This window comes from Rattus norvegicus, chromosome 4 (genome assembly GCF_021556685.1).
Source record: "Rattus norvegicus strain SHRSP/BbbUtx chromosome 4, alternate assembly SHRSP_T2T, whole genome shotgun sequence".
NCBI lineage: Eukaryota > Metazoa > Chordata > Mammalia > Rodentia > Muridae > Rattus > Rattus norvegicus.
Genome location: NC_141537.1, coordinates 82,073,639 through 82,090,352, shown reverse-complemented (window position 1 = coordinate 82,090,352; position 16,714 = coordinate 82,073,639). Strand labels below are relative to the sequence as shown.

At 37.8% G+C, this 16,714-nt stretch overlaps 1 protein-coding gene across 5 annotated transcripts in view; it reads left to right on the top strand.

The window, feature by feature from the left end:
* Skap2 (src kinase associated phosphoprotein 2) overlaps window positions 1-16,714 on the top strand; it is a 150,128-nt gene that overhangs the window by 10,310 nt on the left and 123,104 nt on the right. For 3 of the 5 annotated variants that reach the window (XM_087655739.1, XM_087655738.1, NM_130413.1), the window contains exon 4: window positions 6,345-6,452. In XM_087655739.1, coding sequence (XP_087511865.1) covers window positions 6,345-6,452 — 108 coding nt within the window. Of the gene's footprint in view, window positions 1-6,344; window positions 6,513-16,714 lie in introns of all 5 variants that reach the window. The other 2 variants (XM_087655741.1, XM_087655740.1) reach the window with 1 other exon arrangement.

Genomic DNA, 16,714 nt, shown 5'->3' with positions numbered 1-16,714 from the left:
GTGGACCAAGAGAAGTTTTGCCATACTAAAGTTCCTGTAAGAACAGGCAATGTCTCCACCTTCCTGGTCCTTGCAGTTGTGTGCTACAGCAAATCTTAAACTTGGCTTTAATCCTATTGCATTTGCTTAGGTGAATGCAGGGATGGGTTCATACATACAGTATGTCATTTGTGAGGGAATAGTAGATACCAGGCCTTGCCTCATCTTAAAAGGCGTATATTGTTGCACTGATTGTTTGCTGAACTCTCATTGTGGCTTAATTATTTGGACATTAAAAAATTTTAAGCTAAGAAGGCCTGATAATGGGAAGCCATCGCATAATTGCCTGCTTTGCCTTTGGGATTCTGTTTTAGAACCTGCTCAGGTGTGTGGACATTAAAATTACATTACTGAGATACATTCTTTGTCTCCAAAGAATATGGAAGTTTATACAGTATTTGATAGAATTTGAAAAATGAGCCTAGGAGAAGAGTTCGAATAATGTGGAATTCAGAGATTTCCCCATAATCATTTTCCTCTGAATAAGTCATTTGCAGCTCAATACTGCTGAATTGAGTTAACTAATCACCCCGAGTGCCGGCTCAGAGTAAGCCTGTGGATAAATTAGATGTATACCTTGGAGAAATATGAGAAGCTGAGTAATTTTATGCCATCACACCCTCACAATATTCAGTTTTGTTCTAAAAAGACTATTTTCTAGCTTATTAGGACTAGTAAAGGACACAGACTTAATGGTTGCAAAGTGATTACCCAGCGTGCATCTTCTTTCCAAGATCTCTACCCGGAATGAATTCAGTTCCACGTGGTTTCGATGCTGCCATTGTGTGGCTTCTAGTCCCCCCTAGGCGTCCGGGACATGTTCCTGTGTGTTCATGTCCTCTCCCTTCTCCTCTCTGCTTCCTCCCACTGCTTTCCCGTCACTAGTAGGGTCACAAGTGACTCAAAGAGAAACAAGTTTCACCTTTGTACTCTGTTTTCTATCCTTTGGTAAGCCAGTGGTCCAGGTAGAAAGTTCTTAACAAAGTGAGTTCGTTGAGATTTACTCATTTATAAGTATAGCTACTTATTTCTGTAATGTTCACCGATGTCTATTTTCCTTTTACTGTCTCTCTTCATTCCTTCCCCTAAATTGCAGAAAATCTCCTATCTTGGGATTTACCAAAGCATTGTCTACAGGTTGAAGTGTTCAGTCTTTAAAATGAGTTGAATTGATATGATACTTGCAACCTTAAGTTGTAGAGATCTTAGAACATTTCCTTTGGCATTTCTTCTTTGGCTGAGAATAGCTTGCTTTATTGCAGTAGCATTTAAATGTCGAGGCTTAACACTTGTTTTCCTGTTATTTATATTCATTTCCAAAGGAAGATAGTATTTTAAAACTTCCCCTTGGTTTTTGAAGGCTCTCCTTTTATAATTGAGCATAGATTCCGCATTGAGGTCTGTCAAGTTGTAACTTTAGAATAATTATCAGTTGTTTATTTAAATGCCTTAATTTTTAGTAGAAGAGATTTGAATCTAGGCAGAACATGGTTTGCTTGGTATAGTCCCTGTTATTCATTAGAAACATTGCCTATTCATGTAGAGTAAAAAGTCCCTGTAACTTTGGAACTCTTGAGCAAGATAGGTAACTAATGCTACTATCATAGTTGCAATATATTTGTCCGGTGTTCTCCTGAACCCTAAGCCTGTCGGCTCCAGGTCTTTGCACACTGGAATTATGCTATATGATTAAAGAAAAATTTTTTTGAGACAGCATCTGTTTTTGTAGCCCAGGCCTGCCTTTAGTTCAGGGTTTCCATGCCTCTGCCTCCCAAGAGCTGGGATCACTGGTGTACACCACCTACCCAGAATACATAATTCTTTTATAATTGCTTTCTGTCACAGTTCTCTTAAAGTGACTTGGACTAGTTACTTTTGCAGGTTACACATTACTGTTTTGTAAAAACTATTACTAGTCATTAGCTAGAATTTTCTAATACATATTAGGTCCATCACAAAGAATTATACTCTAGTTACATTTGTACCTTGTCTTAGTTTCCGTAATGATTTAGATATTGCTTCCTTTCTAGATTTATCAGAATAAGGTAATGTAACACACAGCAAGTTCTTCCCATTTATATTCTCCATTATGACTTTATTTCTCAAGAGGATTGAAGTGGATCTTGATTCAGAAGTTCAGTTTTGAAAGAAAGTTTTAGAAATGTCTAAGTCATTAAAAAGTAGATATTAAATGGGACACCATTTCAAGAGAATAATTTCCAAACTTGTAATTATTGGTATCCAGTTTTTTTTTTAATCTCCCTACCTTTTGCCCTTCCTGTGCTAGACCAGCACACTAGGCATGTACTTCCGGCAGAGCCCCTGGGCTGGGGCAGCATCTAGTTTGTAAACGGGATTGGTTTAGATGCTGCTGCTTTAGAGCGGTTGTGTTCTTCTTTAGAGTCCCTTTCCCGCTAACTGAAAAAAGCCAATTGATTTTTGTCCTTACAGCTCTATCAGTAATGTTAAATATGCAGATTTATTTAGAAAGCAATTTCCTTTGACCTTCTTGTTTATGTTATCTAAGCTTATTAGTGGACCACTTTTTAAAAATAGCAAGCCTGTTAGGTAAGCAGGGATATATTTTAGCTTGTCTTAGTGGAATCTTCAGACTATTGGAAGAGTTTGGGTTTAATTTCCTAACATAGTATATTCTCAATTGAAACTCAACTCCATAATGAAACCTGAGCAAATTAAACTCAAGGAGTGCTTTCCACCCCTTCCCTCCCTCCTCATGCTTGTGCAAGTGTGTTAAAGCATGTTTGAGGTAATGGGAGCTGTCATGGTAGGAGCCTATTTCCAAGTAGTCCCAAGAAATGATGACCTTATCTCGAATCCCTGCCTTAGTTTAGGATGAGTTGGCTATTGGCCTTCTAAGAAGGAAAGGAAAATCTTACTTGTGTCATTCAGTGTTTTAAGAACTAAACTTCCCTTAAGAAATTACAGCGTAAATGCATGAATTTATGTCTACTGTATATTAGTACTGGAGAAATCAGATTGGTCAAATGAACAGATTTAGAACTTAATTTGTTTTCACTTGGAGTGATCTCTCCCACTTTTGTCCTCGATGCTCTGTATGAAGGAGCAATTACTCTCTAAATAATATGTTAGTTATAATTTTCTTCAAGTTAACAGCTATGCAAATTTATGGAGTACAAGTGATATTTCAATATGTATATATACAATAGGCTCTAAATTTTAGGTATATTTGGCTGATTATCTGATTATCTTTAAAATAGAGCTTTATTTGACAAAATAAGCGATAAATTGGGCAGAATGCCTTCAGTGGTGGTGGAGCTTGTGGCACTGTTGGCTGCGTCCCTAGGCATTTAAGAAAATGGTAACTGATTATAAGCCCTGTGAAAAGGGATGGCTAGCAGCATTATAAATTTCAAAATAGTTATCAGGGTCCTGTGCTGCAGTGCTGCAATTAAGCCTGGAAGTTGCCACTAAAAAGCTGGGAAGGGAGGCCTTGGATCATTGTCTTTTAGATGGTTAACTTTGTATCGTTAATTAAACTTTTGAAAGTTGTGGGATAAATCAAATGCTTTTCTAGGGAAACAAGAAACAGTATTAATGAGCAACAACCCCATAATTATCCTTGTGAGTACATAACAGGGACACATTCATGTCTTTTCTTTGCGCAATAACTTTTACAAAGAAGTATTTTTAAACTGATCATTAATTTTATGACCACAGAAATGAGATGCAAAATTTATGCTGTTGTCATTGGCACAGGCTCAAGGCACCATGGATATTATGTGTGATTGTAATAGAATGACTGCCACCTAATGACTCTGCAGACATTACATTTGAGCATGCTTTTCTTTTAGATGTCTGATTAGTCTGTAATGCTTTCAATTATGTCTGTAAATTGTATTGGATACTTTTACCTGATGCCCATTGTTGATTTGGAGTTCAGTATTTTATTACATAAACACACATTGAACGTTTTCCCTTTAATTTATAGAACCCTTTGTAGGTATATATAGCTCTAGATACTTGGCCCTAGGGAGGAAAGACGCTGTGCGCTACTCAACAGCGACCCCTGTGTTCAGTTAAAGCTCCTCAGAGGAGAACAGCTTTCCCTCTTTATTGGGTGAGGAAATGGTTGGAAAACAAACTCAGAGGAGGGTAAAGGGATGTAAAGTGCAGGAAAGCCATGCGGAAAAGTAGTGTTTTCCAATTTAATGCACTTTAAAAAAGATGTTTCCCACACGGGTGCTGTATAGATTGCTGTAGGCTTAGAGCAGTTCTTGGGATCAGAGAGGGGTGGCAAGAATGCTGTGGGGGAGGGACGAGAACAGACCTGTACAGTATTTAATTTAGCTTGTCTTTGGTAAATACAAACATCACACCAATTAAAAGTCCATTCTTTCAAAAATTTCAGTTCTTATAATAGCTAAATTGAAGGCAATTTAATTTTAATAATAACCTAAAATATACATTTTACAAAACAAAACTAGAGAGGTCTACATGTCAGTGACAGATTTTTATAGAATATATTTTCTTATATTAAATGTTTTGATGTTACAGTGTTTATAATCTTTGTTATATATACAAAGAATCTATATATACATAGAATATAGATTGGTATTTGAGCACGTGTGTAAAATCACATACATTAAAATAGGCAATAGCACTATCAAAAGTTAAACCATTGATTTTCAAAACTTTAAAAAAAGTCTTAATTTATCTCTTCATTTCCATATAAAGTGTGAGGATTAAGCCTGACTATCTGAATTCATTTCTGTTTATTAACTTTACTGTTTTCTGTAGTTACAGCAGCTAATATACTGAATGCTAAGTTCTGGAAATATATATAAAGTATCCTGATACCTTAAACATATAATGAGTTTATTCCTTAATGTGTAATATGAAGAGTCCATAGAAAATCAATATTATAACAATTCTTATTTCATTAAAAATAGGTCATAGCAATTAAAAGTAACTGAGAATTTTGTGATCTTTAGTGTACATTCTGTGTACAATCAAACACGCTCAAAATATTTCAGTAGCATTTTATGAGGCTCCTTTTAAAATCAGAGCATTCTGCATAAGAGAGACATTATAATGTCCTGGGAAGTACTTTGAATGTCTTGAGAAAGAAGAGTCCTAAACTTGGCAGCATCTATGTGCAGTCCTTTGGAATTTTGATTGCGAACATATCACCATATTTAGTGTATCAATGACAGAATTGGTAAGGATGGTGAGACAGGCATCTGTATTCTGCTCTTGTCTTCATGAGGGATGTCACCATCTTTACAGTTTTGAGGATAAGGATGACGGTTGCACATGAAGTAGCAAAATCATAGGGAAATAGAAATTAACATTTAATTCTTAAATTATGTAGACAATGTTATCTTGAAAGAGGCAGCCTCTATTAAAAATGTTCAGAAAAATAAGAAAAAGCTGTCAGATGGATGCCAGAGGATGCATATGTCTTTTGGGCCAAACTTCCTTCAACTGATAGCAGATAATTTAAATTGTTATCATATAGTACACCATTAAGCATATGTTTTTCTGTATTGTTGAATTCATAAGAAAAATAAGTGTATAACTGAGCTTAGCAAATAGCTAATTCATTAAAAAATATTTTAGCCAAGTACGTGAGGAAGCACCCGAAAGTGCTTGTCATGGGGGTTGAATATGTAAAGCAAACAGATTAAAAAGACCTAACAAACCTTCCTAGGACTTGAGAATCAAGTAGGAAACAGGCTTCCACATGAAACCAGGGGCTTATATACCCCTGTAAAAAAATGTTTGTAGGTTATCATGTTTGAATTTAGAGGATTAATCAAATACAATCCTATGATTTATAATGGAAACAGTGCTCCCGTGGCTTTACCTAGTCAACCCCTCATTACAGGCTTCAGATGACCCACTGACCGCGTAGGTAAGGGAGACACCTGAATTATGTCCTCTGGTGTTCTTTCCACTTTACAGTTCTTGTTTTTTTATTATTTTATTGGTCTTTTTTTCTTTTTCTTTTCTTTAACTTCTAGAATCCTTGATCTTGGGACTAAATTCTTTTGTGTCATAAGTAAGCAGTTGTCTGCTGACCTTTAAAACTATTTACTAAATCATTTATATTACAGTGCATATAAAATGACGTCAGACGTGGCTTTACATAGTTAAATTTAGGGTTTGTGTGTGTGTGTGTGTGTGTGTGTGTGTGTGTGTGTGTGTGTGTGTGTGTTTGTCTGTTGCGGTGACTAAATTTGATGGTAAACTGCCCTCTTTCGGCAGGGTATAGTTATTTTCAGTGGGTAAATCTAACAGACATTTCTCTGATTCATTTGCAGGTGATGCCGAGGAGGGGGATGAATATGATGATCCTTTTGCTGGGCCTCCAGACACGATTTCCTTAGCCTCAGAACGCTATGACAAAGATGACGATGGCCCCTCTGATGGTAGGTGACATTCTCTCGTACAGATCTGTGTAGAGGGAGTTGGCTTACAGAAAGCAGAAGGTAGGGGGTTGGGGGCACCTCATCTTCAACAGAACCTTTCCAGAAGAGCTCTCTCTAGTGGTCCTAGAGAGCCTTCTTGAATGTGTAGTTGCTGCTTTAAAAGAAAACTCTTTTTACTACAATTTTTAGGCGAGTGCTGATAGTATTACAGGAAGGTTCTTAGTAACAGTTTGTTGGTTAATTTAATATGATCATATTCTTGCTTAATATTTGATTGTGTTCCTTAATGTTTTTTGTATTATTTATTGTATGAATAATGAACAAGACATTTAGTGTATTTTTTCTTAAAATTTCATACAAAATGAGTTCATAAAATATTAAATTAATTATTTCTACATTACCTTCTCATATTGAGACAGTTTTTCCCTAATCAAATGCCTTTTTACTATACATTTTCATTTTTCTGATTGCCCTTTAACCCTGCCCCATAGTATGCATTAGCCGTACCGTGTCTTGTATTAATTGAATTAGTAGTAGAGTTGATTGTTTATATTTTAGTGATTTTTTTTTAAAACCTATGGACTGTTACCAGACTTATGAGTCTTATTCTCGGGATGCAGCAAATGCCTCCTTTTTGATGCTAGTGAAGTGAATCCGCACTCCTGCAAGCTCGTAGAGTGAGCTGTAGTTATAAATTAAGAATGCATACCAGTGCATTAGCCATGCATATTAATTTGTGCCACTCAAAGTTTCACTGAGACATAGGAATGAAGGATGCCTTTTGTCACCATACGATGATCAGACTGTGCAGTTCTGTCTCTAAGTACAGTTGCTGAATGAAAATGTGCTTCCTGCATCAGAGCACTCCGCATCCCCTGTTATCCAGATCATTCCCTTTGGAAACATAAATTGCTTTTATGAGGTATAAAATTATGTCTATTGCAGAACAGGGATAAGTCAAGTACATGCAAAAGTGATAAACATTCTAACCACTGACTCAGAACAAAACAGTCTTTTTTTACATCCAGAACTTTGCCCAATGTGTAGCAGTGATAATCACATGCATTTTGTGTTAACTTTTACGTTTAACGACTGCTCTGAGAGGCAGGGATGCTTTCTGTCTTCTGTCTTTTACAAAGATGCACGCTCCTGTTCACCAGTGCTCGCCGTCCACAACCAAGCACCACCCTTCCCATCCTCATCTTTACCACTTTATAATTGAAGAAATAGTATTTTCAGGCAAAATAATGAATTATTATTTAAGATGTACTGTCTTAAGACTCACTTCAATTCTTTGGTTTGCTTTTCTGTAAAATGTATGTATGTGTGTATGTATGTGTGTATGTATGCATGTATGCATTCTTACACGTGCACAGAGACAGAACATTTATATACAAAAATAAATGTACACTGACTGTATCGTCAAGTTTATCAAGTTCTCAAAAATAGCACAAATATTTTGATGTAAAGGGATCATTATATTGAATATGAAAAAACCCCCTGCAACCTAAAAAATAATCTAACATGTAAATTTATATGATCCAGAAATAGTGTAAAAGTGAATTGTTATTAAACTAAGAGTATTTTTTATGATTATCGTTTTCTCTCTTAAGAATAAATGATTTTGGTGGCAGTGAGATGGCTGCCAAGCCTGAGGACCTGAGTCTCATCCCAGGCCTCGTGCTTCAAAGAGAAAACCAACTCCCACAAGTTGGTCTCTGACCTTCCCATGAGCGCTGTGGTACCTATGGGCACCATCCCCACAAATAAATAAGTACAAAGCAAATTAAAAATTTTCCATTGTTTTCAAAGTCAAAATAAATGCATTGATATGAACAGACTTGTTAGGAGATAATTGATGGCCTGTTTATGTGTGGCACCAGTTTTTGTTAAATACTGTCTTCTTTATTAGTGTGTAAGCAGTGCTTGAGCAGATTGGACATTCTGCTCTTACTAGGATTCATTTTGATATATTATAGTAGGACTGGAGCAACTTTACGTTTCCTTGGAACATGGCGGGTTAATTTTCAGTCACCGGACGTTTACTCCAGCCTAGCATCTCATCAGTTTGCTCTTTGCAACGAAGATTTTGTCTGTGTTCTCGGTGGTTTGCGGAATATAATTTCCTTTCCTGTTATCAGTCTAATGATGTGTTAATTACAAAAATGTATTTAACAATAACGATAACCAGCTTAGGCTTCGTCAAGTCAGGCTGTTGTTTTGTCCTTTTGACTTTTACCTTATGGCAGGCACTAGCAGTATCTGAATGCTGATGGATTATAAACCCTAGGCATGATAATGTATTCTTCATAGAGTTAATGTAATTTTCAAGGTATTGTAAAGGTCAAAGCTGCACATCTCTGTGAATTCTGAGTCTGTCTTTCCCTTTAATATTTCTTTTTCTCTGTTCCTCTGGTTCAAAAGTTCACCCAGTTCCCAAATGGCCACCTAATTTTCCAGTTATTCCCTCAAGCCATATGTGTTTTGGTTTCTTTATGGTTTATTAGGTACTGTAGGAAAGTAACATAAGTTATATCTTCTAATGAAATTCAAGCACACTTCAGTGATGCTTCGACTTGATTGCTGGTAGCAATTAAATCACAGGCAAGGAGAATAATGCATAATCTCGCCAAGTCCAGACACCCTATCGGCCCTGAATGGGGATGAAAACAGAAACAAAAACAAAATCTTCGAACCCTGCCAGACATGTTGTTTGCAGCCTGCCTGGCTTCTGTCTTTTGCTGCTGCTGTTGTTGTTACTGCTGCCTGATGGATAGTCAAATCATAACGTGCTGCGTGCTAACAGGCAGGGTTCACGTGTAGGTTATTGAGAGCTGATAAAGGCTTGGATGGAGTTTTGATTTTCACATTGGACCCTGGTACACCAGATTAATGGAATTTCAATGAGAGACTAGAGAAGCCACAGCTTTGTCAGAGAAACAGATGGAGATCCTATAGTCACGTCTGCTCATTAATACTAGTTGCATGAAAGGTGCTCTCTCCTCTATACAAACGAGTTGATATAATTGATTTTTGAGTGGTACATTAAAAAAAAAAGCACCTTATTGATGACTGGACTCGTAACATAAATAATGACAGATTTTTGTATAGTTTGTAACATAAAAATGTACTTTGTGATTTTTTTCTCTCTCTCTTTGGAAACACTTTTTATTTTTATTTTTTTAGAAAAGAAATATATCTTGAGACCAGTAGCTAAAAAAGAAGGAAATGCCATACTGGAAAAGAACAGCAAGCAATGTTTTATTATAAGTAATCGCATGGCTGCTGTCAGAGCTGTATTTTGATATGGTAACATTCAAAAGAAAGCAGATTCTTTCTATTAGCTCATGCCTTTCTTTTGCTGAAAAATCAAGGACACAAGTTAATGATTGTTTTGGTATCATTGTAGACCACTCTTAAAAGTTTTATGCTAACCGTGTGGTAGGAGATATATTGAGGTGCTAATATATAATGGGTAATTCAGTAATCAGACAAAATTAGAGATGAGTAGGGTGAAAGTTTCAAAGATACCCCTTATTGAACACACAGTACAATGTCTGTGCACTGGTGTAAGCCTTGTACTGTTGTTGCTAGTCACTAGTCACAACTGATTGTACTAGTCACTAGGACAGTGACCTGAGCTTCCACTTTCTACACGGAGGTCATTTTCCTTTATTTTCACTGTTTGTGAAAGGAGGACTCTAACCTCCAGGCAGTGCAGTGGATCACCAAGGTGAGTTGAAAGAATTCACTGGGCTGGAAGACATGTATTGGCTCTTCTTGTCAATGACAGGTCGAAGGATCCCTGTGGACATTTGTTACAAATCTGAGTCAGGGCTAGACCATAATCACTTCATGGATAAGAACTGGACCTCTGGGGTGAGAGTGTAGGCGAGCTAAAGTGAGACAGAAGTAGAGTAAGAGTCATTGTGTGCATCCTCCTAATTAGAAGTCCCAGTAAAACAGGACAAGCAGGGCGTTGGCAAGCACATGCTCATATGCACTGTATTTGTCTATGAGCTAGCTATTCCTTAAAGCTTGGAGGTTAAGAAAAAAGCTAAGCTATTTTGCTTGTAGTTTATGGTATCAAATAACATTTTTATTCTTTTTTTTTATATATACCTTCCCTTAAGAAACTCCAGTATATAAAAATTTGGATTTATAAAACATGAATACTACTTATTCCAAAAAACTACTTAAAACAGGATGGTCTGGGCCAGCGAGATGGCTTAGTGGGTTAAGGTTCTTGCTACTAAACCTAATTGTCTGAATTCAACCCTTGGGGCCCACTTGGGAGAAGACAAGTGATTGCTGTAAATTGTTCTCTGATGTCTTCACAGGTCCCATGGCACGCACATATACCCACACACCCACATCTCCTCTTGTGCACCCCCCAAAATGTAATTAAAAAACATAGAATATGCTATCAGGATGCCCGTCCATAATGAGCCAACACGAGCTTAGATGTAAGCCCACCTGCATGCACATAAACTGTATGACATTCTTGAAGAAGACTTTGTTCACATGTAAGATCAGTTGTAGCACTGTTTCTTCTACACAGGAAAGCAGTAGTTGTTTTACTTTTTTCAGGGTGTCTCTAGACTATGAAATACTGTTTGTAACTAGAGAAGAATTCTTTCAAGACTTTCAGGTGCTTTTCTACCATAGTATCCCATGTTTTTGATACCTAAAACTTTATTTATTATTCTAAGAATTTATTGATCAATTGGGGGTTGAACTCAGAACTTCGAATGTAGTGCTAGCATCCTTCATCCTTCAAGTTAAGAGTTTAACTTTAAATTTTAACCTATCTTATGTATATAATGCATACTTATGTGTTTAAATATTTATTTTAGTATTCTAAATTACTAGCATGTATTTTTTTTAGCAATATAGGAACAATGATTATTTTAGTTATTTCTGTTATATGTATAGAACTATTTTGAGTATTGGTAGAAGGAAAGAGACTATAGTTTGGGTACACATTTTTGCAGGACATTGTTAAATAGAGGACATAATTTTGTTTAAAGATTAGAGAGTCAACTCTCTCCTACCATGGGAGTCCTAGGGATTAACTCTGGTCATCAGCATTGGAGGCAAGTGCCCATCAAGCCTTCTCTTCTGCCCTAGAGTGCGTCTTTTAATCTAAAGATAGATATTGTGCGACTGGGGATAGAGCACGCACAGACATGTAATGTTTTTATGGTACGAGGTCTGAGTGGATGAAAACCCATCCCTTCAAAGTTTCATGCCGCCGCAGTGATTTAGCATGTGCCCAACAAGCACAAGGACAGGAGTATGGATGCCCACAGTCCATGTAGATGCTAGGTAGGTGTGGTGCCTACCTGTAATTCCAGCCTTGAAAGGAAGGCAGAGATGGGCTCCCCAGAGCAAGCTGGCAACAAGCCTAGTCCTGTCAGCATTGAGTTGTGGGTTTACTTTAGAAATTCTGCCTTAATGAATAAGATAGAAGAGTGAAGGAGGGGTCTCCTGACATTAATATCATACGTGCTCATGCATTGTATCAAGATGGGAAAAAGAAAAAAGTCATTTTTCTAAGGCTTTACACTATTTAATGGGAACACATATCAAATAAAACAAAGTAGACAAACGATTATAGCAAAATAGGCTAAGTAAGAAAGATTGCAAAGTTAGAAAGCTCACCATTACAAAATATTCCATTTTTAATTCAATAAATAAGCAGTTATTTACACTATACATGAAGGAGAGAACATGCTATTTGGATAAGACAACGAAGTATTCAAAGATGAATAAGAGGTAGTTCTTATTTTCAGAAAATACATAATTGGGAGGGGAAGAGATGGATAGTCTCCTAAAGTCATGTCGCTAACACCCAGATTAAGGAAGAGTCCAATGAATAATATTTGAAAACAGTGTTCCACTGATCTGATCTGTACCAGGGCAAGTAATTGCTTCCATTGGTTTTACCTTTTAATTTGTTGACTGGATTAGTCATACATTTTAGTATCATGACAGACTAACCCAAGTATAAACTTTATGTCTGATCTACATAGGGAAGCCTTATATTTAAGTGAGTTTCTTGGGGTCTTGAAGTTTGCTGGCAACAGTGGGGAAAGATGCTGTAAAGAACGTTTGGAATTAAAGTTGGAAAACCAGGTTTTTATGCTCAAGACAATTCTGTGGTCAGGCACAAGTCACTTGGCTGCTCTGGACTTTTCTGGTTGTGTAATGAAGAGCTTAGAGTCAGTGCTTGTGTCAGAAGCTCCTGGAGCACGAGTTGCTTGAGTCCACATTGTAGAACTATGTGGTATTGTATGGGGATAGCAGAGACATGTTTTCCTGGAAAATAGACTGTGTGGGTCATAGTGTGATGTGAGCTTGAAGAGGCAGAGACCTTTAAGTTAGCCCATGGAGTACTGGAAAGAATGAGCAGCCAGGCAAGTTAAAGAGTTTGCCTTTAATTTGGTGGTCATCAAGAGAACCCAGAAATAATATATTGATATGACGAGTGCAGATTGAAGGGATGTTACCTTGGAGACATCAAATGCATGTTGAGTTAGAGCAAAGAACTAGCTAATAGAACCAGCACGCTAACTTTGCTACATTATTTTTATTAATTATTTTATTTATTTACATTTCAAATGTCCCCTTTCCTGGTCTCCCTTCTGCAAACCCCCACCTCATTCCTCTCCCCTCTAAGAGGTTGTTCTCCCACCTACCAACCCTCTCCTGCCTCACTCCCCTAGAATCTCCCTTCACTTGGGCAACAAGCCTCCAAAGGACCAAACACCTCTCCTCCCATCGATGCTAGATAGGGCCATCCTCTGCTACATATGTAGCAGGAGCCATGGACCCACCCAGGTATACCGTTTGGTTGGTTGTTTAGACCCTGGCAGCTCTGACGGTCTGTTAGTTGATACTGTTGTTCTTCCTATGGGGTTGCAATCTGTCAGCTCCTTCAGTCCTTCCCTAACTCTTCCACTGTGGTCCCCAGGCTCAGTCCGATGGTTGGGTGTGAGTATCCGCATCTGTATTGGTCAGTTACAGAGCTTTGACCCTGGCTGTTCCACCCTTGCAGTCTGGCTTCTGAGCTCTTACTGGTTCTACTCTTTAGGGATTTGAACTCTGACAATGGAGTTCAGGCTTTATTTCAGTCTCACAGCAGCTGTTGTTGCCAGTTAGTTGTAATGATGATGCTCCCCTGAACTGGTTCTAGTTCTTCAGTGATTGGTCCGTCTTATTGTCCTGTAAATGTAAGGGCCTTCATGTCCACTTTCCTTTGTGCTTTCCTGAATTCTCCCGAATGTTGTCTCTTCCTTTCAGTCTCATCTGTTTTCTAGCTGTTAGCAATTACTCATTTAAAAAAAGGAACCCATGACACCATTTCTTTATTATTGGTAATATTCTGTCTTTGCTCATTAAAAGCCAACAGATAAAGGATTGAGAGTGTAGCTCAGTGGGAGAGTGTTTGCTTGACATGAACAGGTCCTGTCTTTCCATTCCCAGTAACAAATAAATTAATCCAAAAGGGGACTTTAGGAACTTCAGAAGGCAAGGAGGCAGGGCTGGTAGCAAGTGCAGCTGCTGGTGAGTCTGTACTGTCATTTTTGATGGTATAAAGAAGCTGCTTCATCATACATTTTATAAACAATGTGTTAAAATAGTTTGCTGTGAAAGAAGTAAGCTGTGGTTACCAGCGGAAAGCCCACATAAGTTTGTCATTGCAGCCTTCGCTCTGGTCACTTTGAATAAGCACAGATCCTGGAAGAACTTTGGTTCCATAAGCACTAGCAAAGAACTATAATGATCCCTTGTAAAGTGACGGTTATTGTGGATACAACGATCTGAACAGTGATTTTTGTAAGTCTATATTCAGGAAGGGTAGAGTATTGCCAACTGGTGTTAGTAGGTGCATTATAGAAGAACCTAGAGTTTGATAGAATTTAGTAAGGCTAGATACAGTTGTGATGAGTAGAGGAAGACTTATTGTAGCTAAACGGAGGGGATGTAGGACAAGAAGGAGTCATGCTGAAAGTGAGTGTGTGGAGAACTAGCTGGACGATTGACCCAACTGAGAAAGCTGGGAGAACAGGAGTTGCGGATGGAGCAGAGAGGTACACGGAAGAGGTGGTGCTGGCTCAACGTCTTTTGGTTTTGAAACAGAGTCTCACTGTGAGTCTCGTGTGGTCTGGAGCTCTCTGTGTAACTAGGCTGACCTTAAACTCACAGGGATCTGCTTGCCTCTGCCTCTGGAATTCTGGGAGTAAAGGTGTAAGCCATACTGCATGGTTGACCTCAGGTACTGATCCGGCCACTAACTTGGTTTGACGTAGGTGATACCATTATGTATTGCACTTAAAAAAAATTCTGTTATTTCAGAATTCTGTGTCAGGGAAAGAGTTGGTTCTGTAAACCAAATATGATTTACATTTTTGTCAAGAAAATATGATAAAAAATGGTATTGTAGACATATAACAAGTTAAAACTGCTTTATTGAAATATATTTAGTGTAGCCACAGGATTTGGCCATTTAAAGCATTCTTTCATTCAGTTACAGAGTTGGGTAAATATTTTTCCAGTAATTTTGGAACATCTTCATCACCACAGAAGGAAACCCTGTGCCATGAGTGGTCTCTGCCCATTTTCTCCCAGGCCTGTCTTCTTCCTCCCCGACTTGGGCCTAGTTATAATGAATGTGCTCTCTGTCTATGCAGTTTTCTAATGTGAATAATTCATATGACTGTGGTTATGTAACACGTGGCTTCCTTTGCTTAACATAACGTTTCAGGGTTCATGTCTGTTGTAGCATGTGTGAGTTACTCACTGTTTCCTGACCCTGAAATACATCACTGTGTGCACACTACTGTTGTTTGTTCACCAATAGTGGATGTCCAAGTCATTTTCTCTTTGCTGCTACTATGAATAGCACTTCTATGAATAGATGGATGACTTTTTATATGAATGTGTGCTTGTATTTCTTTGAGGGTATACATAAAGTGACTCATACATGAAAATTTCTGGTTTTTATGAATTGCTAGACTTTTTCCAAATGAGTGTGCCACTTCGTGTGTCTCCTGGTAGTGTGAGACTCTGCCTTTTCTGCAGCCTGTTTTATACTTATTAATATATTTTTTCGCTTGTTTTTTGAGACAGGGTCTCCCCACCTAGTTCTGGTTGACCTGGAACTCACTTGGTAGACTAGGCTGGCCTCAAACTCACAGTGATCTATCTGCCTCCAGAGCTCTGGGATTAAAGGAGTGGGTTACCACTCCTGCCTGATACCTTTTTCCATTGGAGAGATCTTAGTGGACATAAAGTACTGTCTCACTGTAGCTTGGTTTGCTTTCTTTTCTAGTGATTACTAATAAGGATCAGCCTTTCATGAGTTTGGTGACCATTTGTGTGTCTTTGCTGAGTGCTGTCTGGCTGTCCTGGAACTCACTCTGTAGACCAGGCTGGCTTCAAACTAACAAAGATCCATCTGTCTCTGCCTCCCAAGTACTAGGATTAAAGGCGTGCACCACTACTGCTTGGCTAAAATTTTAAAGTTTTAATGAAGTTTAATTTGTCAATTTTACCTCATTATTTGCAATTTTATTGTCATGTCTAAGAAATATAATAGGTTTTTAATGTGTTATTTTCTTAATTTTTTTAACTCGAGGCTATAAAGTGATTTATCAAGATATTGATTTCTTCTACTGTAAGACATTGTGGGATTATAAACTAATGGAAGGGACACAGTGTAGACGGCCCTTAATGCAGTTGTAGCCTTTGCATGCTTAAGAGCTGGGCATACAGCAAGGGGTAATTTTCTTGCTGTCTTTTCAGTTCAGTGAACTCTCAAATTCTGTAGTTTTTAACATTTAAAAAACAACTCCTGCTTTCCTGAGTGGTTTACATCACTGTTTTCATTTCTAGCATCATCATGCTTTTGACATGTCAGAGCAACAGTGTTTGCTGCATTACATGTAAAAATACAAGGTTCTTCTAGTTTTGCATGGATACATTATTTCTGAGAACAGGTAGTCTGTAGATTACTTGGCAAACTTTCTGACTTTCCTGGGCAAGGCTCTGTCAGTGCTTCTTTAGAGAAGCATGCTGGGTATAATTTTGAAAAGGTGTTGCTGCCTTTAGTTGTTTTTGTTTTTTTTTGTTTTTGTTTTTGTTTTTGTTTTTTGTTTTGTTTTTGTTTTTGTTTTTTCCGGAGCTGAGGACCGAACCCAGGGCCTTGTGCTTGCTAGGCAACCGCTCTACCACTGAGCTAAATCCCCAACTGCTGC